Source organism: Channa argus, chromosome 22 (assembly GCF_033026475.1).
Source record: "Channa argus isolate prfri chromosome 22, Channa argus male v1.0, whole genome shotgun sequence".
Classification (NCBI taxonomy): domain Eukaryota; kingdom Metazoa; phylum Chordata; class Actinopteri; order Anabantiformes; family Channidae; genus Channa; species Channa argus.
In genome coordinates, this window is record NC_090218.1 from 12,600,882 (window position 1) to 12,622,038 (window position 21,157).

The window sequence follows — 21,157 nt, forward strand, 5'->3', positions numbered from 1 at the left end:
TAGCAGCAGTTTTATGTCAGGTAAAAATCTCTGAATTGTTTTCATTCTTAGCTTAGCGTTAGCCACTGGGTTCAGCTTATGGTAGCTAGCTAGCGTTAACATAGACATTTGTCTGATTAAATTACATTTGTCTGTTTAAATTACACTCAGTGTAAACTTCACGTACGTTGTCTCTCTTCTGTGTCCAACACAAAGGAAGAAAATATGTGATAAATTATCTCGGTGTGGTTTTACTTTGATCTTTCTACCAACGGTCCAAACTTTTGTTTGTGGAAAACAAAATGGCGGCGACCAAAACCGTAGGAACTTTAGTGAAACAAATGATTAACGGAGCTCATCACCAGGCTTCGTCTCCTCGTCTCACCCGCCTCAACTCACCATGCGGCCACCAAGACGGGTGACGGGTTTCTAGCAGCCTGTCAGTAACTCTGTCCGCATTCACCTGACAGTCTGCCGAAAGGTAGAAACGACACGTTGGGCTGTCGCGTCATTGGGTTTGTCCCCCGATCGCAGCCGTTCTCCTCTCGCTCTACGCCTCTGTTATTTCTTCTTAATCCTATTGGCTGATTAAAAACAGTATATATCGGTTGCCAGTCTAGTTAAATTGTCTAAATAAACGAGGCAGCAGGTAGAAGGTCCGCAGTATGCATTTGTTGTAAACAACCCTATAACTTATACATTGGTTGTTTAAATAAAGAAGGGAGAAAATAGCTTCACATTATCTTGGTGTTTATTGTCGTGAGATGAGCAATAACACCCGCAGGTGACAACTGTGTCTGGAACAAGCTAAAGGGCCAGGATTTTATTTTGAAAGAGGGAACCGGAAGTCGGTGTTTTATTGTCTTTGCGCTTTGACTCTGGTCCTGCTCCTCCTGCTCAGCTTCCTCCAGTCGTCGCCATGGTGCTGATGATGGAGTCTCAGTGCGAGTATTTCATGTATTTCCCGGCGGTGCCCATCACGGATCTGTCGGACCCGGCGCGCTACCGCACTCTGCCCCGCAGGAGTCACCTCTACCTGGGGGAGACCGTCCGCTTCCTTTTGGTGCTGCGCTGCAAGGATGCGGGGGCCACGCCGACCGAGCACGGCCACGGTAAGGAGGGGCGAGCCGGGAGGATGCCCCCGCTTGGCTCTGCATAAAAGGAAGGGTGGGATCAAAATAAACAAAGACAGGCCCGTTTTCTCTATTATGTTCATCCATGCAAAAACTGTGCGCTTCTTCTAATCAACAGAGATCGGCTAATAGGAATACATGGGGGTTAATAGCCTACTTTTTACACGGCCTGTAATTTATTATTCATATAGGCACTAAGAGGTGTGTATGTGCCTGTCAATGCAGAAAACCCTTTGCATAAATGGAATTCTGCACTTACATGATATTTAATGGAGGATATCCTGTACTTCATGTTTGTGTTCATGGCACCAGGCTCCAGATTCTTATTTATTTGTTGTAGCCCACTAGACCGAGGGATAATAATGTACATAGCCTTAATTTGTATTAATATGTTTTAAATAGGTTTACTCTGATAATATAAGAAAGAGATCATAAAACAAATATCACAGGTAAAATCATGATTATGACTGCAGGATGTTTCGGGTTAAGAGAGCAGGTGACAGCTCAGTTTGGATGTTTCAGTGTGTTTCTGTCAAAGACAACATAAATACCAAAGATGTTCACAGTGTTTGTGGGATGTCTTCTCTGACCACCAATAGTAAAAAAAATAAATAAATTTCCCAGCATACACATCACAGAATCTTGCACCAAAAATACACTGAACCAAAAAAAGGTTAAACTCCCTTGGAACATTGGACCATGGTTGAAACAATGTAAAAAAACTGGACCAAAGCAGAAAATATTAAAGGTAAAATTAGCAGAGAAATGTATGGTTTGTTGAACTTTTTAACAAATGAAAACATGTGCCTTCTTCCAGGTGTGGGCGCTGATGGTTTTGGGACAGAGTCAGCCAGTAGCCAGGCATGGAGAGAACTAGCCGGCTCTCTGTGTGCCGTGGCCAGTGTGAGTCCAGGTGAGAGCAGCCGCCACAGAGGCAACCACCAGCTGCATCACCACGACTACCAGAGCAGTGGGGACGAGGCCAACGAGGACGGAGAGGACTACATTGCAGCAGCTGAGGCAGCCATCGCTGCGCTCGGCAGCAGGGTGGACTCCCGGTGTCGGAGCTTCAGGGACTGCAAGCCGCTGCTCATCCACAACTCATCTGGAACAGCAACGAGGGAGTTCCGCAGGGCACCTGTTCAGGTACAGCGACCATCAGCACGTCAAAGTTTTAATGTATCCAGTGACATCCAGAGGGACTGTCATGAGTGGTAGCACCACTTTAAAGTCAAGTTTTAATTTTTCCCAAACTTTGGTTTGTGATGAGATCCATGCAGAACTAATGACAGTTTGGTCTAACAGCTAGATGGATTGTTGTGGAATTTTTCATACAGTAATTTCCAGGAGATGTATCTTATTGACTTCAAAGTTCCTCCAACTGTTGGTTGTTAGTGAAAAGTCTCAGTAACTATTGGATAAATGAGAAGTAATTCAGAAATGCCCTACATGTCAACATGAATTGTAAGTATCCTGGACCTCCGTCATCAGGTCCAAATGTTGATTTGTCCTTTTCTTGGTTTATGACCAAAAACTTTTAAAACAATATTTTCAGCCTATTGTATTTTCAGACTCAATGTTTGATGTTTCATACCTTTTGAGTATCTCTGTTCTCATGAACCGTGGCAGGATAAAGTTGCTGGAACTACAGCTGCTGCTCACTGAGAGCCATAGCTTCATGATCGTTTCCGTCTGTTTCTCCATGTCAGTCTCCTCTGGATGAGCCGGTGGTTTTGACAGATGAAGTGATCTTCCCCCTCACTGTCTCTCTGGACAAACTCCCTGTCAGCACCCTAAAAGTCAAGGTCAGAAGGAAAATTTCTGAATCTGTAATATTTGAAGATTTTCAGGCTTTTTTCCGACCTGAAGCTATTCTATTTTTAGAGTTTGGTACATTTGGTGAAGTGTGAAACCTGTTTGGGAAGTGATCTTAGGCCTAGAACAAAACAGTGGTGGAGGGTTTAGTCAGAGATTATTTTCTGAAGATGTGTGTGGGTTTACCAGTGAAGACTCATGTGTTTGTATGCATTCAGGTGATGGTCACGGTGTGGAAGAGGGAGGCAGAAAAAGCAGAGGTGCAGGAACTTGGCTACCTAAGCGTCCTGCAGCAACGAGAACCAACACACACCTTCAGACATGACCTGAACACCTTCAAAGCTCAGGGTATCATCATATCTGCTTCTTTCTTTGTTTGATTATGCACCTATGTCCCTCAACAAGCATCAGTCAGAGTCCTCTGATTTCTTGACTGGACTCAGAACTGATTGGTTCCTTAACTTGTCACTATTCTTTGAAATTTTTATAATTAATTTCCTTTTTTTTTTTCACACCGTCTGTGGTCCCCACAGCAGATCATCTGGTCTGCACGTGGATTGGACACAGGTTTTTATGCCAGATGCCCTTCTGCACACAACTGTCCGCACTTTTTAATGCTTGGCACTGGCTCGGGCAGCCTCATTGTTTGAAGCTTTTTTGAGGACAGCTTGGGCTCATTGTCTTAACCAGGGGCACTTTGACATGTACTTTAACCAGTGATCACTTTACCCCCTGATCCATCACTGCTGCTCTCTCCTGAAGAAGTTAAATTGGCTGTAGCCCTAGAATAAGGAACAAACACCCTGGGAGTTTACTTTAACCAACGTACTCCTCCTCTCATGTATAGTGAGCACCACCCTTACCGTCCTGCCACCTCCAACCATCCGCAGTAAACAGATGACTGTCTCTGGGAGGCACCTTGTGGTCCTCAAAGGTAGGACGACTTTTTTTTTTATCAATTATTGAAACTATGCCAGAAAGACTATAAACAAAATCCAGTTTAGATGCCTGATCCTCTTGATCTAATTTCTCCTCCCCTCAGTGTTAAATGAATCCTCTCAGGAGGAGGTGAGTATTCGTGATGTACGGATTTTACCGAACCTCAACGCCTCCTACCTTCCCATGATGCCAGATGGCTCGGTGCTGCTGGTGGACAATGTGTGGTACGTACGTGTTCAATAGTGTTCATGTTGTGTTATGTAATGTGTGACATGTCACATAGTGTTGATGTCTTAATTATACAGTTATATTCAGTTAATATATGTATATTGCACAAGTTTCTGTTACATTACATGTTGTAACATTATGTTCTGGTACTTTCTGCTCTGTTACATTATTGTTATGTTGTCATGATTTCTTCTGTTACTGTACAGTTTGTCATGTCATGTTCTTTTTCATTGCCGGTTATGTTACAATTAAATGTAGTCATTTTCTGTTACGTTATGCTCTGTCACATCACATTTATTCTCCTTTTCTGCTGCATTACATTGTATTACACATCATCGCATCTTCTATCAAGTTGTGCTATGTTACCTGTTTTGCTATGTTGCATTTTGTTTACATTATCTTCTGTCCAATTTACAAATCTCATCAACCCATATTTTATTCACAGTAAAACATAAACAACATGTCCAGTAGAGAATCAGGCCTGTTTATAAAGCTGTGCCGCCTGAGGGTTCAAAGATCTAGTTTTGACCTTTGGCCTTGTCCCTTGTGCTTCCGACTTTTGAGATTTGTTGCTGCTATCAAATTCAAAATAAGCTGATATTTTCCATGAAATGTTAAAATGTCTGTTTCAACATCTGATGTGTTGTTTATGTTCTATTGTGAATAAAATATGGGTTGATGTGTTCTGTTTTTATTTAAGTTTCGCACATCGTCCCAACTTTTTTTTAATTTGGGGTTTATATAAAACCTTGACATGCTGACTGCAGCTCACAGTGTTTACTTGCACTCTGCAGCCACCAGTCTGGTGAGGTTGGCATGGCCTCGTTCTGCAGGGTGGACAGCCTCGCCTGCCGCCTTCCCAGCATGCTCTGTGCTTTGGAGGAGCACGACTTCCTGTTTCAGCTACACCTTAATGACATGCCGCAGGACGACTCCAACGAGGTTTGGACATGTTTGTCTAGTTTTGTTTAAGCTCTTAATAAAAAAGTTGCTGTATTCTCTCCAGATATGTTTTTTCAGTTTCTTTCTGATGCACTGTCAAAAAAACTGCACACGTTGGTACAGAAACCCCCCAGAAACTCCCCCCTTCTGGTCATGATATTTCCTCTCTCTCTCTCTCTCAAATCTCTCTTTGTGTATGTGTTTGTGTGTGCTGCTTTACATTTAGGGGTTAGAGGTTCCTTTGGTTGCTGTGTTGCAGTGGTCAACTCCCAAGATGCCTTTTACCAACTGTATCTACACCCACTACAGGTGAGGACTGAGTACAGGATTTGTACAATTCCCAAACATGCACATGCCACAGGCTGTTGTAGTTTAAAAGTATCCCACCCACCTGCCACAGGTTGCCCAGCATCCGCCTGGACCGGCCACGCTTCGTCATGACGGCGAGCTGTCCGAGCACCGTCAGGGTGAAGGAAAACTTCAAGGTCAGATATGTTCTTCTCAACAACCTGCAGGACTTCCTGGCTGTACGACTCGTCTGGACTCCAGAGGGTCAGTGTGCGGAAATGTGATGTAACATATTTTTTGAAACGCTTCATTTCGACTGATTAAAGGAAAGTGAGTCACAGAGTCACACAAGTGGTTCTGCTGGTGCTGAAACAAGCAGAGTTGCGAGACGTCTAAGCTTTGTCTACATGTGTGTTTCCAGGTCGTGGTCAGGGGGAGGACGCGGCGCTGGCTGCTGTGGTCTGTCACACTCCTCTCAGTAACCTTGGGCACTGTCGGAAAGGAAGCACTCTGTCCTTCAGTGTGGCTTTCCAGATACTCAAACCAGGGCTGTACGAGGTACTGAAATGTTGGAAACTCAAGTTAGAAGAAAAAGCCTAAAAACTCTTTTTGCAGCGCGACGCCTGCAGCCACACTAGTTCATGTGAAGATTTCTTCAATTCACATAGAAAATTCTGTTTCCTTTCTTGCTGCAGCTGAGTCAGCACATGAAGCTGAAGCTTCAGTTTACAGCCTCAGTTTCCAACCCTCCCCCTGATGCTCGCCCCCTCTCACGTAAGAGTTTTCATTTAGTTGTTGAGTTTAAAAATATGCTTTAAAAAACATTGTTAAACTGGGGGCTTTATAGCAAAATTGACAAACACACACCCTGACTTCCTGTTTGTACCTGTTTGTACTACCTGAACTTTAAATATCTGGTTAAAGGAGTTTAAGAGTTAAACTGCATGTTCCTCCATCAACACTCAGGTAAAAACAGCCCATCCAGCCCAGCAGTTCGAGACCTGCTGGACCGACACCAGGCCAGTCTGGGTCGATCTCAGTCCTTTTCCCACCAGCAGCCGTCTCGATCTCACATCATGAGGTAAGAAAAAAATACTCCGGTAAAAGTCCTGCAATTAAAATCGTACTCAAGTATAAAAGTATAAGCAGGAAAAAAAAAAACAAACAGCGGATTCGAGCATTATCACATGAAAAATCAGTCATTGTCAGCACATAGTTATTGTTTTTCAGGTCACCTGCCACCTACTGGCATATTTATTATGAGCGAGACGTGTCGGACAGTGGCAACATTCAGGGATCATAGTTAATATGCATGAGAGAGTTTGCATCCCACTTAATATGGTGAGTCAATGCTGTTACTTTAGTCAGTGTTGTTTCTGTATTTTAAGCAACCACGTGGTTTTCTCCGACTCTAAACATCTGCTTCTTCTGCGTATATGTAACAAATTATTTACTGTTTCACGCCAAAAGGAAACAACACTGTGATGCAAAATATCACGACCTACTGAGCCCACTAGACTTTGTTCAGTTTATCAGGAAACCGTGAAGCCACAGTGAAAACTTCTCAGTGATCGTTTTGTCCAGACCTCCAGCTTCAAACAATAAAATGTTTGATGTGATATTTTTATGTAAAAAATTATTTTAACAGTGTATAAAACTTTTAGATGGATCCACTGATCATTACAAGTCTACTTGTCTTTACTGTCCGGTCATTTAATTTACCACAAGCTGTTTATTTTAAAGCTGTTCATGTGTTTAAGACACAAAAAATTAAAAAGTATAGTATAGTTAGTATAAGTAACTCAGATATATGTAGTGCAGTAAAATGTATCGTAAACTATAGTAGTGTGATGATAAAAGTACAAATTAAAGAACAAGAGCCCTAAATAATAACATATAATCTACTTTCTAATGACATCTGTGTGTGTGTGTGTGTGTGTGTGTGTGTGTGTGCACATATGTATTTCTCTGTGTGTGTTTATTTCTGTGTGTGTGTGTGTGTGTGTGTGTGTGTGTGTGTGTGCGTGCGTCCGTGCGTGCGTGCGTGTGTGTGAGGACGGGCAGTGCCATGGAGCGGCGAGCCATCACTCCTCCTGTCGGCTCTCCGGTCGGTCGCCCGCTTTACCTGCCGCCGCAGGACAAAACGCTGCTGTCACTGGACAAAATCGCCAAGAGGGAGTGTAAAGTCCTGGTGGTAGATGCTGTCAGCTAGGGAGCGAGGAAGCCATGAGGGAAGGAAGGAAGGAAGGACAAAGAATCACTGAGGAGACAGGTCTAAAGCAGCCCACAGACTCAAACCAACACACCTGACACAATCGTGGAGCAGGCCGATAACAGGTCAACAGAAGGAAGACGTGGAGGGAAGGAAGGTCTTCACCACAGTTTCTCTTTGGTTGTAAATAGCCCTGAAACTGAAACAGAGCCTGAAGCCTGTGACTGCAGGAACTAATTGACATCCAACACAAGTGCCCTCCATGAAGAGGTGGACTGGGATGAAGCAACTTTAAAGGCTTTAAGTGAAATATTTAATGTGACGTATTATAAGGTTTCTGTATTATTAACGGGGAGAGACACTTTCTCACAGGGCACCATTTTTTACAAGTTTCTAAGCTCTAATCGTGATGCACTTTGCATCGTGTTCCGGTTTCAGCGTGGTCGTGCTTTTGTTTCCACCCGGTGCAACCCACCCATCTGCTAGTTTCCTCATGAATATTTATTGTTTTCTATGTGAAATATAGAAAATTATGACGAGGATTAATGTGTTTATAACATCTAAAACAAAGCTACAAATCATTGATCCATGTGGTTCAATAAACTCTATTAACCCTGTGTCTACACAAAGCATAGCAGGTGCAGCATGTCCTATTGAAGGCATTGAATGGTCTAATAAAGCATTAATTATTTATTACCGGGTAATAAATCAGTAAATCGTACCTTATAAAAAATGGTGCCTTAGTGGAAAGTGGAACAGGAAAAACAATCATTTTAAACATTTGAAGAAATGATGACAGTTGTTGTTGGTCTTAAACGTCAGTGTTATCAGTCTGTTCACAATCAGTGAAAAGTCATTTAATGTTTATAACACAGCTTTTAGGCATCTTCCACGAAATGAAATGTGTCTGAATTCTTCAAAAAACAATTTTAAGCTTTGTTTTCAGTGTTGCTTCACTGTTAGCAGCTTTGCTAACACTAAGGCTATTAAATATTAGCATGTTAGCATTTAGGTTCACAGTATCCACACAGTTCTGCTGACTGCTGTTTAATACGCAAAAAAATAATTTGGCTGCTCTTTGAATTTACACAAGGCAATAATAACTTTTCCTCATATTGAGATCAGACAAACGCTGTTTACCTGGTGAAATATCTATATTAACATGCAGAAACAGCGAACAATGTCAGCATGTAGTTATTTTATTAAAAGAATGTAAACATGTCTTTAGTCAGGTTTTAGAAATATTCTTTTAATTCTTGGAGAATTTTATTTTCTTGTCAGTACCATTTCTGTATTATTAGTGGTTTTATTTAAGACAGAAAATTCAAAGACATTTAAACTGAAGAAACATTCACAGTGATATGAATCTGCTCCTCAGGTGTATGTAGATGTTTGGGACAGACAGACAGTACAGAGGACTAATTAACACACTCATTGTTGTTTTCAGAGATTGAAGTTCATGAAGTCAAAAGAAACTGCACATTTTCTTTTGGAGAACATTTTTTAATTTTTATTGTTGAAGACTGGATTGACTACATAAATCAACAAAATGTCGAATTCGTTGAAATTATTATACACCTAAGTAATTAATTAGTGCTGACACTTTATTTTGTTAATGGGTAAAAAAACCCTAGTTAATGCAGACGATGAGTATTGCGTTTACAAAAAGAACTGTATCCATTAGCAAAATGAATACTGAGAAAACAGATAATCACATACAACTTCTATGGATTTTATTTAAAATGAAATAAGATGAAAAATCTCTGTTGCTTCTGTATTGAAGAATGGAAGAACCTTCTTTATTATACTAATGCAGTTTGGCACATGGTCTTCATCAAAGCACAGATGAAGGCCCTGTGCCGAAACACATTGGTATCTTAAAGGTTTTTTCATTATTCAGCCAGTTTCGCAGAGTCCTTCTTATCTCTGGACTCGTACTACTTGATCACCTTGTTGACTGGTGAAGTAGTGACAGCACATCTCCTCTACTGTATTGAAGAATGAAAATTAATTTAAATGGCAACGCTGTTCTCAGTGCCCCCAGGACAAAGGTAAGTATATGGCAGCTCGAGTTGGCTGTTGCGTTCTGCGATGTCATGAGAAATGGCCTGGAGTTCAGCCTGCACCTTGTCCACCAGCTGGGAGTGGGCAGCGCCTCTGAAGATGGCCTCCTTGTAGTGACATAGAGGAACCTGCAGGGGGAGGCACAAAGATGCTTGGCTTAAAACACTTTGCTATCACGCATATTTTCAGGTTCATACGCCATTAAATAATTTTAGATAAGTTTTAGCTGACACTAAAACAGTAATTTTCTATGGACATATTACTCCCAACACAGATAGACCAGCCAGACAACCTGCCCAGGGTTCCAGCAGTCCAGACCTTTCACCAATAGGAAACATCTGGCACATCATGAAACAAAGGCCGAGGAGAATCCTGCATCAGACAAGAAGAGGACAACATTCCTCTCCTAAACTCCAGCAACTGGTCTCCTCACTTCCCAGATGTTTACAGACAGTTGTTAAAAGAAGAAGTGATGCTAAACAATGGTAAACATCACCCTGTTCCAGCCTTTTTGATATGTGTTGCTGCCATCAAATTCAAAATGAACTAATAGGTTTGTGTACATTTGTGTACGTGTGTGTGTTAAGTAATTAGCTCAAAGAAAATCTCAGGGAAGAACTGTAACGCTGCAACACATAATTATTTGTATTTTCCAAAATATTTTCTTCAGTAATTGATATTCAGTCTATAAAAAAAGACAATAAATGAAAGTTATTATGTCTTAAGCACCAAAACAAAAAAGGACTCTTTTGTACCACCATGACATCTGGATGTTCTCAAAACATTTTTGAGCCACTAAAATCTGATTACTCACCCCAGGCTCTATCCTGTGCCAGACAAGGTGGTTAACACCTGCTGTAGAACATTCACTAAAAGCAGAACCGACCTAATCTAAAGCTGAAACTCATCACTAATGTTCTAAATCGATCAACTTTATTTTTATGTACATTTAAGTTGGTTTCACATAGTTTGTCACAGAATATAATTTTGTAGAAATTGCAGCCATAAAAATTCTAGATCTGTCCCTGGATGCCACATGTTTCATGAAGACTGTTTTTATCAGATCCACATGTGCTGGATTCTTCCTGCAGAGCAAACAGAACGGTGTGTGTTGGGCCTCACAAAGTTGACGGTGGGCTGTGACAGAAGAGCCAGGGTTATCAAGACACGACAGGTCGAGTTCACGTCCGGCAGGAAGGACATGATGTCCTCCTCCGTCACCGCGGCTTTGACCTGCGGAGGAGGACGCAACATGGAGGATGGACAGTTTGGCATCCAGAGAGCGAAGTCCAGCTGGAGGACAGAGAGAGAGAGAAAAGAGTCACATGAGTCTGAGGGAAGAGAGAGAACAGATTTTAAAAGGTAAAAATATCTTGAGAAGGACCAGAGAAAGATGAGACATTGCTCCAAAACTCACCTGGGAGAAGTTGACTGCAGCGTGTAGAGATGAAGTGCAGTAGATGAACATGGTGACAAACTTGGACACTTCAGCTTTGGTTTGGAAAATCTGAGGAAATCCTGACGGATCTGAGGAGACACAAACTAAAGCATCGCTTTTTCTGCCGAAACAGCCTCATGACACAGACCATAGTCCAACGCACAAACGCACCTGAGCTGTGTGTGAATCCGTGTGTGTTGAGGTCAGTGAGCCAGTGCTGGAGCTCAGAGTCCTGCTCTACATCGATGTCTCCACTGTAATACAGGTCCACCCAGCTCACCACAAACCTGCCGTGCACACACACACACACACACACACACACACACACACACACACTGTATCTAATAGTGATGGAACAAGCCTGTGCAGTGCAGAAGGATCATAAATCCTGGATCCAATAACTCTCATTCAAAAGGCAGGAACCTCTCTCTAAAACACTGAGCTAATGATTGTTACCACAGCACACGGACCTGCTGGCTCTTCAATGCATTTACTGCTGCTGCTTTTGGTACTTAATGCTCTGTTAATTAGATTTGAGGGCTCTCTGGTCAACCTGGCTTGATGGATGAACATAATTTAACGGGAGCTGGTTAATGCAGCTTCATAGACATGTCACCTGGCCAAGGTGTGTTTGTTTACCTGTGCAGTGCATCCCAGACCCTCTGTGCATCCTGGGCATAGTAGCTCTGGGGCAGTTTGTCCACGCCGCGGTCAGACAGATCATCGGGGACACAAAGCGATCGGTAGGAAATTCTCTGTGTCGCTCGAGAGAGGAGATGGGGTAACGCCTGCAGACCACAGCCCACAGACTGCAGGACCAACACAGGGAAAACTTAATGTGAACTCATGTTACATTTAACTGATGCTTTCATCAGTCAAGGTGAAAACACCAAAGTACAAATATTTGTGTTTTATGAGACGCAAGGTCAAGATTTTTCATTGGATAAATTGGATTATTTAATACAGGATTTACTAATGCTGTACAGAGCACTTCAATACATCAATAAGAACAGCAGCTGAAGCACATCTGGACCAAAAATCCATTTAGAAACTAAACTGCAGCTTGAATTACAGGTGACTGAACATTTTAACTGCAAATCTCGCGACTTTACCCCATTAACAATTATAACATCACATTCTTCCACGTCTAGACTCCAGAAGCTCCCACATTACCCACCGACAGAAACACAGTCCATGACCAGGATCACCATAATCACCTGTCCTGCTTTGTAAAGCTTTGTAAAGTCTTTGTGGACCATCAAACCTGTTTCATACTGTACCTTATCAAACACCCCGTTAGCAGCCAGCAGCTCCGTTCTGGCTCTGTAGTTGATCTGCAGGGACGTGCTCACATGTGGCATCAACAGCTGTTCACAAAATCAGACGACAGGACACCTATTAAAAAAATCATTTTGGGGCAGTGACACACTAAGCCAACGTTAACCTGTGTTAACAAAGACACACTGCTGCATCGTCTCACTGACAGCTACAATGACGAGACGAGAGTTGACACATTTAACGCTGCACTTTCTGCACTTGCATAAGAGGAAGAGAACGAGCATCTGCAGCTGCAGATCCTCAAACTAAACAAAGCAGCCTTAGCTTAGCGTTCTCACACCACTTTGACTCACCTGAAATACACGTGATTGATGAGAAGTTACAAATTGTACTGAAATTGTTAATACTGATGTCTCATCTCCTGCACTGACTTGCTAAGCTTAAAGCCAATCAGAGTGGGCTCTTTCACTAATGGACGACTTCATTCAACATGTGGAATCGATCAAATTGATGAACTGGTCTGGCACTGAGGTGAGTTTGTGCACCTGGTACAGTGGGTGGACCTCTGGCAGCTGTCGCAGCGTGGCCACACAGCACAGCTCTCCCAGCATGTGGGTCTTCAGGTAGTGGGAGGCCAACTGGTGACAGTAGAAGTCTGCGCTGTGAACCCAAATCTTAGCCAGGAGCCAATCACAGCAGGGGTCAGAGGGCAGGAAGACCGGGTTCTGAGGGCCAGGTGTCTGCTGCAGCTGAGGAGGAAGAAGAAGAAATCTAAGTGATGATATTACAGACAATGGTCTTCGAGGCAGAATCCTCAGTCTGTGATGACGGAAGAAACATTTTAAAATTGTGTTTCTCTCTCCTACCACCTGATGTTACCATCTGTTGCTGACAGATGGGTTTGTATGGACCAACTTAAACTCAATGGGTAAAGTAGATTAGATTTATGTTTCGTAAAGTTGTGTCAGTTTGAAACTCCGCCTGCTAAACTTGCTGCCATTGGGACCTGACTTCAGATCAGCAGAGGATGATGATGCTCCTACCTAAATCACCTGCACCGAACGACCTGGAGCTCACCTGGATGGCGATGGGCACTAGCTGTCCCTGCTGGTTCAGGTGGAGAAGGCACAGTGGAGCACAAATATACGACTGCTTGCCATTGATCACGTTGGCTGGGATACCGTCCAAAACCTCATAGTTCAGCAGGTAAAGGGATCCTTTCTGTCACATGATAGAACATCACCATACAGCAGCTGTAATAAATGCAGAGCTGGAAGCAAAGAATAGCTGGAAGTCAGGGGGCGCGTGCACACCTGTAGCTCCTGTTCGAGGGAGGAACCTTCAGGCAGGAAGGGACGCAGCATGTCAGAGGTGACGGACAGGTTTGGAGGAAGGACACGGGTCTGATGCAGTAGCAGAGGGTTGCAGCCGTTCAGACACTGGTAGCCAAAATACCAATCCTCCATCCAGTGAGCCTTGACAAACCCTGGGAGAGAAAGACAATCAAGATCAACATCTGCAACTTTTACGACAACTTTTACTTAGACAACTTTTACGACAGCACTAGTCTGTAAATGTTTTTGTATTTTAGCTCTGCAAATGATATATAGCAGTGAAAAGAAATCCAACTTCTGTGTGGATGGATGACAAAGTTAAGCTTTAAGTCTGTTTGGTCACCAACATAACAGCGTTTCCACAAACCTTTGTCTTTGACCTGAACTCGTTACAAAAAAAAAAAAAAAGTTCTGGTTTTGACTGGTGCAGCACAGTGGTTGAGTGGTTAGCACTGCCACCTCAAAGCTATGAGGCCCCCGGTTTGAATCCGGAGCTGGCTGCAGCCTTTCTGAGTGGACTTTGCATGTTCTCCCTGTGCTGGTGTGGGTTTCCTTTGGGTGCTCCGGTTTTCTCCCACAGTCCAAAGACATGCATGTTAGTTTAACTCTACTGTGACTGAGACAGACCGGAGACATGTCCAGTGTGTACCTGCTCTCACCCAGTGACAGCTGGGATAGGCTCTACCCCCCCACGACCCTGAACAGAAAAAACGGTTAAAGATAATGACTGGATGGCTTTGGCTGAAAATACCCTGAGTCTGGTTCGACAGCTAAACCTAACAGACAAAGCTGTGTTTTTCAGCCAATAAGTCAGTGATGCTTCTGTGACGTGAACGCTAGGAACCATCAGGAAACCTGACAGCTCCTCTCCTCGTAGAAAACCTCTCCTAATGACCAAGCAGCATGCAAACCCTTGCTGGCAATGATTCCAGCCAAACTGGTAAATTGATGTATCTGCATAACGTTTAGCCTGAACGTGTGCTGTTGCGTTCCTTACTGGCAGTGCTGTTCTGGTGTCCAATGTGGACAAAAAACGTCTCAAACTCTTTGAGACTCGTCCAGGGCTCCACTCGGGCGTTGAAGCCTTTCAGAGGGTGCAGGTCAAAAGCTGGACTGAGGACAGAGAAACAATCACAGTTCAGACTCATCTCCAGGTATAACCGGATTTCAGTCACAGCAAACTTCACGTCTAACTTCACCTCTTGTGTGTGTAGCTGAGGTTCAGCCCGAGTTCAGACAGACTGCTCAGGTCAACGCACTGTGGAGCACCATCGACAAATTCGTGCCACCTGCAATAATAACACAACGAGAGATCATCTCTCTGTTCACCTTCGACTGAATGTGACTGTTCTCACCGTGGTCCCTATGAATCAGATGTGGGACCACAGACAGAAGGGGCCCAGATGTGAGTCAAATAAATAAAGTTGAATTGAATAGATCGGAGTCACTTCAGCTGTGATGCTAACATAGAGATAGGTGTGTCTAGTTACCTGATGAGCTTCTGCTGATGTTGCAGCTGTCTGACTCTGTGCTGCTTCAGCTTCTCTTCTGTCTCATCTCTCAACAAACACACTGCACAGAATACAGCAGAATAAAGTTAAACAGATTTCAGTTCTCGAACATCATATAGGGTCATTATCATCATGGAGTGAATGCAAATGAACCAATACACTGTCCCGTCGCGTTATAGCTTTGAAACAAGTTTAAAATTCATGTTTGTGAGCAAAGGATCAGAAACACACCAGCAGTCAACAAACAGTGATGCTGTATCATCACTTTATTTCCTCCTCGCTCCTGAACACACGAGAAGCAGTAAAACCCTTTATTTCCTTCATTCTGCATAAAAGCTACACTTTAATTCAGAATGTAAGAACGATGCTGATGATGCTTTGTTAGCCCGTCACATGCACGTGTCTCTCCTGCTTATGTGGAAATGCTCAGGACCCAAGAAGAAATATAGACTAACGTTTGCAAGGCAGGAATATTTTACATTTTTAAAGCCTCAGCAGTTCCACAGCACCATCTTTAGCTCACGTTTTTCACTCCGCAGCTCTACATTGCCATCTGCTGTTTGCAGCCACCTGTTGCACAGGAACACCTGTGTTTCCGGATGCTCTGGTCCTGACCCCGGTTCCTCAGCCAGCCTGAGGACGTCCACCTGGGTACAGTGCCAGTTCAGGTCGGGGAATCCAGTCTGAGCCTCCAGTCGGAGCCGGACCAGAACTACGTGACCCAGAGAACCACTGGCCCGGATCCGAACTGAACATGCCTGTAGGGACAAGAGATGGAGACATCAAGGTAAAACACAGAGAGGATAAAATTTCTTAAAGGACGCCTTCACTGATTTCCCATAGTGAAAATTGCTTCCAAATGACATCATTTGGAGGAACCTTTAGTTCAGATGATGTCATCTTGTTGCTCACACTATGGAGTTTGTCATCATTGTTAACCCGCTTTTTCAGAGCTCCTCCAGATGGGGATGTCATCTGGAGGAGTTTTACAGCTAGAAGCACTGAAGTATTTTAACGTACCAAAGTCAGTGAAACGTTTGAAAGCATTAATGTACATTTACAACCTTAACTAAACCCATAGAGAGCAAGTTGAAAATGTATGAAGTCGTCTTTTAATAATTCAAGACAGCAGTGAATGATTGAGGTGCTTTCAGAAAGCCAGGAGTTTCTGCTGGCTCTGCCATCCAGCAGTGTAGTGTTCTTAATTTTGACGATGGACAACTGTGAAACAACCTGCTACAACCAGTGGAGAGGCTCCGCGCTTCTGGCTTATCGCCTGCTGTAACCTCCCCCAATGGCAGGATGATGTTATTATTAATATTTACCGGAACAATATTATAACAAGAAGCAGAAACATAAAGTAACTTACTGATCCAGACAGGAGATGTCGGTCGTCCTCATTCACAACGATGGGTGGAGTCTCCCCCTCTGAGCCAATCAGGTTGAGCCACAGGTGGTTGAAGGTTCCACAGGTGGGACCAGGTGAGGTGTGAACGGTCACTTCAAATTCCTGACAGGAAGCCGTCATGTTGGACATGATAGTGACACAGCTACTGAGGACATGGACATGGGTCAGTGGCAGTGTTGGGCTGTAATAAGTTACCGTAATAATAAGACTTTCCCCAGTAACGAGTGGTTTAAGAAGTTAGTAATAACGATACAGTTACAACTGGTTACATCATTACTTTAGTTGTCATCACAGCAAAGATGAATTTAAAATCCAACATTTAATAGAATTTGTAGTAATCGCACTTGCACAGCTACAGTTTGATTTATTCAGTACTTAAGGTGATAAGAACATTAATGTAGTATTGTTGGTGAGATTCTTTCCTCTGTGATAAACATGATCTCAAACCTCTTGAAACATTTATTAAGACAGCACCACAATGTGAAGCTCGTGGAGATGCACCAAACGTGAGGCCTCTGAGGCCACGGAGAACGTCTGTGGCCCTTTAGTGGTTAAAAGAACAGCAGCTACAACCAACCAAAAACGAACAAAGCTCGTGGCTGCAGATGTGATGGTTGAAATGTTGCTCATTTCCACGATTGACTGTCCTTTTTTCAGATACTAACCCTTCAGAAAATTAATGTAACAAATAATGTTCCAGTTACTTTTAAGAGACAGTAATAAGTGAAGTACTGTATATTAATGTTAAACAGAATAAAGACTGGTGAGTAATATATTATATTTTTTGGGCTGAACACAAGTCAGTGGACCACAAGGATTTTTGCACTGGCCACCAGGTGAACAATCAACAACTGAATCCAGTTTGAAGTTGGTTAAAATGATAAAGAATCAAAGAAATTATGTTATGATTCTTTTCTCTCACAATATAATTTTTCTTTTATTACAGGGACTTTGATCTCAGAATCTAATGAGCCATGGATTTGTCTCAGAAAACATTTAAAATTTTCTTCTGACACTTCTGACATTTTATATTTCTCCATCACCATGTGTATAAATGAATAGGATTAAAATTAAACGGTTAAATTAAACGGTTGAATATTACTTAATTTGTAAATGTAAAAATACATCAAATGTATTATATAATATATGCGATTTACAACTATTATGAAAATGTTAGAATTGCCTTTATTAAAAGATTATAACTTAACTTAAATTCATTCAGATTTCTGAAAAATTATGACTTTCTCAAACTTTTATGTTCTGACGTTTATCTTTAAGTTTAAAGATTATTTTTCTTTTAAAATGTTGACTATTTACTGTATCTTAAGATATGATGACTTTTTTATAAGGATTATAATTTCCTAAATTCTTGTGATTTATCTTGAAAAATTTTAAATTTGTTCTTTAAATGTCACAAATTCTTTCTCAAAGGGATTTTTTTAGTATTTGAAACTATCCTTTGACAGGTGCTGTATATATTTGTCAGTGAGAACTAACAGGAGATCGTCTGAAATATAAACGAAAAGGAAAAGAAAATGTAATGGAAATTAGTCTGTTTATATTGGGTTTCATGGCAAAACCAAATGTTGCGGTAACACTATCATCTCTTATAAAATAAATCTTTATTAGGCTCCTGTCAGAAAGTGCTGACTTCTGTCGTACAGCTGAAAATGTCTACGGTGATAGCTGCCGACCCTAAAAACACTTAATTTGTTTACCATGCCAGTATTTGACTTGGAAATGAGCAACAGCAACAGAGTTGGTATTGAATCAAATGACACCTGCAGTTAACAGTCTGAGAGAAAAAGAGAAAGAAAAAGAAACACTGTGCCCTTTCATGTTAAAGGTCACTTTCCTTACCTGGTGAGGACACTTCCTGTTGTGTGTTTTAATATGCTGAATATTATGCTCCAATAAGCTTAAAGAATCAGCTTCTTGTGTCATGATAGAAATAGACCAGCATAAACAGTTAATGATTAATGTCTGCCACTGAAAACAGTCTTGTTTTGTTGGTAGTTATAGATTTTTTTGCAGGAAAACATTTGGCCATTACAGACCCACAGCACAAAGTGCTGCAGAAGTTTCATTGCTGCATGAGCTGCAATTTAGCATCATTGTTTGTTTACTAACTTTGTGAATATTCTTAAAACAGAACCAAATGTCTGTGACAAAACATTTGTTTTAATCAGCTTTTGTCTAAAAAGTGACACAATATCTCACAGCAAAACAAAACAGCTCTCACAAAAAGTGGAAATGATATTTGTCATTTCAACAAAAAACATGTGCACAAGGTGAGTTTTAAAAGCTGTTTACAGTCAATAGTCTGAAAACTGAAAACTATTTGTAACAAGTTCTTGACTCCAGTTTAAGAAAGTCAAAGAAAGAACTAAAAGAGAAATTATACACATTTTTGCAGCATATCAAAATTTCTGACTAATAACATTTTAAATTGTGTTACATCTTTCATGACATAAACAGTGGGACAGGTGATCTTACCTGCAGAGTGCTGCCTCCTCTTCTCTTTGGGCTGTTGATGTGCTGAATTTAAGCTGCAGGTACTTTGCATTTCTCTCTTTTAAATGTAAACACCTCCCCACCAACAGCATTAGAAACTGCCGCAACATCACTTTTTGCGTCCAACAAATACATAGGGTTTTTATAGTGCATTTTAGTTGGTGCAGTCTTAATTTCACCATAAACAGTTTTGTTATGTAGTTATAAAAATATTCATAAAACATTAAAAAACTGCTTTATTTTACTAGAAGTGATATGAGTTATCGTCCCTTACAGTCTCTTACATATTATTCATTTATATACTCAGTAGGTACTTATGGGAGGTTCCATAGTGTAGCGGTTATCACGTCTGCTTTACACGCAGAAGGTCCTGGGTTCGAGCCCCAGTGGAACCAGATGCTCTTTTTTTTCTAAAACGTTCTGACGCTGATACATTCGACGCTTTATGTCCTGCGTGAACATTTCCAAATGACTGCATTTGAACATTTTTCTGTTCGACAAACTAGCAGTCGATGTATAAATTGATTTGTTGCCTCAAGAAGCGTATTTCTTCAGAAAAACACAGAAAATCTCAAATAAACGTAGAAATGCAGTTTCCTGTTTATACATTTTCCGGTTTATAAGATTTTCAAAATAAACTGGATTAAATAAGAAAATTACTTTCATCTTTGCATCTTGTTAGAAAAATCCGATCTGGGATTATGTGGCCGTCAACATGCGGCTCGTATTTAGCATACAACTAGATTTAGTTCTGCCTTTATTTCTTTCTGTATTTCTGCGTCCAAAGCAGCGGGTCCGAGCACTTTCCTAACGAGGTCCGAACACTTCCGAACGAGGTCAGAACACTTCCTAACGGAGGTCCGAACACTTCCGAACATGGTCCGAACACAGATGGTAACACTCCGAACAAACGGGGCAAAAGAGCCAATCACGTCCTAACAGAACCTCGGCCGTTGATTGGACGTTTCTTCTCGGTGGGAGGGTCGTAGAGCTCATGACGGCCAAGCTTCGAGAAGTTGCCGTTCGAAATCAAAAATTGATCACGAATTCCGGCCGCTGGAGGGAAGTTACAGGTAAAGTTTTTCAAACATTAAAGAGAAAGTTTTAACTTATTTATTACATTGAGTAAAGTGAGTAAACCTCGGTAGTGTAGGTGTCATATCGTTGGTTAACGTGCAGTTCACTAGTTACGTTTCTGTTACTTATTTTCTGTATGAGTGGAGATGAAATTGTGGTTCGAGTATTTGTTGGGTTTCATTGTTAAAGCAGCGCTCGCTTCTAAATGCACTATATTGCCTCTAACATTACAATGCTAAAGGCCATGGGGTGAATTGTGGGATATCTTGGCAACATCACAGTGAAATTTACCTCTCTGACATAAATTCTACTTTTACAAGGTTATACTACTGGAGATTGTGTTAAGAGGTGGTTTTTGGGGGTCACAGAGCTTCAGTATGTTAAATATCCTGTGTTACAAGTGACAACAGTGATTTGTTTGTCTGTACTAACAATTTCTTTCTTTCTGCAGCTGTGACTAAAACAGGGAAGTCCAACTCCTACTGGATGGACATCTGAGTACCATTTCACTACTGACAAAAAACCTGGTAGCAGGAAATGGAAAGACGCCCTGGAGCGATTGATGCTTGTCCACTGCAGAGCCACAAGATGGTGGACGTTCTTGGCAGACAGATACCCATTTTTATGTATGCACATTTCTGCATAAAACTCATAAAACTCAAATTACAAATAGTTTGACCCCTATGGACTTACTACTTCTTCCCCTGCCCTCAGTCAGCAGAACAAGTAAGGACGGAGGCAGCTGCTCAAGGGAGGCAGGGACATCACAGGTAGCACAGGGGTTGGAATATTCAATGTGTAGTAAGGTTGTGGATGGAGAAAGATTCTCAGAGACCTTTCTGACAACCAGGCTGAGGAGAGATGTGATACCTGTGGGGCCAAGGTTAAGGCCACTATAGGGCTGCTGCAGCACATTGAGACTCAACATTATGGGGCCCGATTGGCTTCACCATCTCCTACTGTCACTCAATATATAGACAGGTTTTAAATTGTTAAT

The 21,157-nt window shown here is 41.9% G+C and overlaps 2 protein-coding genes, 1 long non-coding RNA gene and 1 other non-coding gene across 7 annotated transcripts in view; 3 read left to right on the top strand and 1 right to left on the bottom strand.

Moving 5' to 3' along the window:
* Positions 1 to 828: 828 nt before the first annotated feature.
* LOC137108072 (trafficking protein particle complex subunit 14-like) lies at positions 829 to 10,444 on the top strand. Of its 3 annotated transcripts, none has more exons than XM_067492355.1 (13): positions 829 to 1,091; positions 1,930 to 2,258; positions 2,822 to 2,917; positions 3,146 to 3,275; positions 3,775 to 3,861; positions 3,970 to 4,090; positions 4,889 to 5,036; positions 5,263 to 5,345; positions 5,437 to 5,588; positions 5,746 to 5,882; positions 6,020 to 6,098; positions 6,291 to 6,405; positions 9,875 to 10,444. In XM_067492355.1, the coding sequence occupies exons 1-13, from the start codon at positions 899 to 901 to the stop codon at positions 9,876 to 9,878; spliced, it is 1,674 nt and encodes a 557-aa protein (XP_067348456.1). In that variant the 5' UTR covers positions 829 to 898; the 3' UTR covers positions 9,879 to 10,444. The 3 variants fall into 3 exon arrangements, with proteins under 3 accessions (XP_067348456.1, XP_067348453.1, XP_067348454.1); XM_067492352.1 differs by lacking the exon at positions 9,875 to 10,444 and adding an exon at positions 7,380 to 9,033; XM_067492353.1 differs by lacking the exon at positions 9,875 to 10,444 and adding an exon at positions 7,389 to 9,033.
* On the bottom strand, positions 9,338 to 19,259 carry zgc:152891 (uncharacterized protein LOC767741 homolog). 2 transcript variants are annotated; one of them, XM_067492350.1, is made up of 15 exons: positions 19,066 to 19,259; positions 16,531 to 16,711; positions 15,685 to 15,919; positions 15,141 to 15,222; positions 14,850 to 14,939; positions 14,648 to 14,763; positions 13,630 to 13,802; positions 13,394 to 13,537; positions 12,862 to 13,065; positions 12,319 to 12,405; positions 11,678 to 11,847; positions 11,210 to 11,325; positions 11,018 to 11,127; positions 10,723 to 10,893; positions 9,338 to 9,728 (listed from the first exon to the last, which is right to left on the bottom strand). In XM_067492350.1, the coding sequence occupies exons 1-15, from the start codon at positions 19,191 to 19,193 to the stop codon at positions 9,549 to 9,551; spliced, it is 2,187 nt and encodes a 728-aa protein (XP_067348451.1). In that variant the 5' UTR covers positions 19,194 to 19,259; the 3' UTR covers positions 9,338 to 9,548. The 2 variants fall into 2 exon arrangements, with proteins under 2 accessions (XP_067348451.1, XP_067348452.1); XM_067492351.1 differs by lacking the exon at positions 19,066 to 19,259 and adding an exon at positions 18,430 to 18,522.
* A 146-nt stretch (positions 19,260 to 19,405) lies between these two features.
* On the top strand, positions 19,406 to 19,478 carry trnav-uac (transfer RNA valine (anticodon UAC)). The gene has a single exon. It is a non-coding gene; the product is annotated as a tRNA-Val (tRNA).
* A 501-nt stretch (positions 19,479 to 19,979) lies between these two features.
* LOC137108073 (uncharacterized) overlaps positions 19,980 to 21,157 on the top strand; it is a 3,188-nt gene continuing 2,010 nt past the window's right edge. The window contains exons 1-3 of the long non-coding RNA XR_010912142.1: positions 19,980 to 20,156; positions 20,612 to 20,786; positions 20,875 to 20,930. This is a non-coding gene — a long non-coding RNA (uncharacterized lncRNA). The remainder of the gene's footprint in view (positions 20,157 to 20,611; positions 20,787 to 20,874; positions 20,931 to 21,157) is intronic.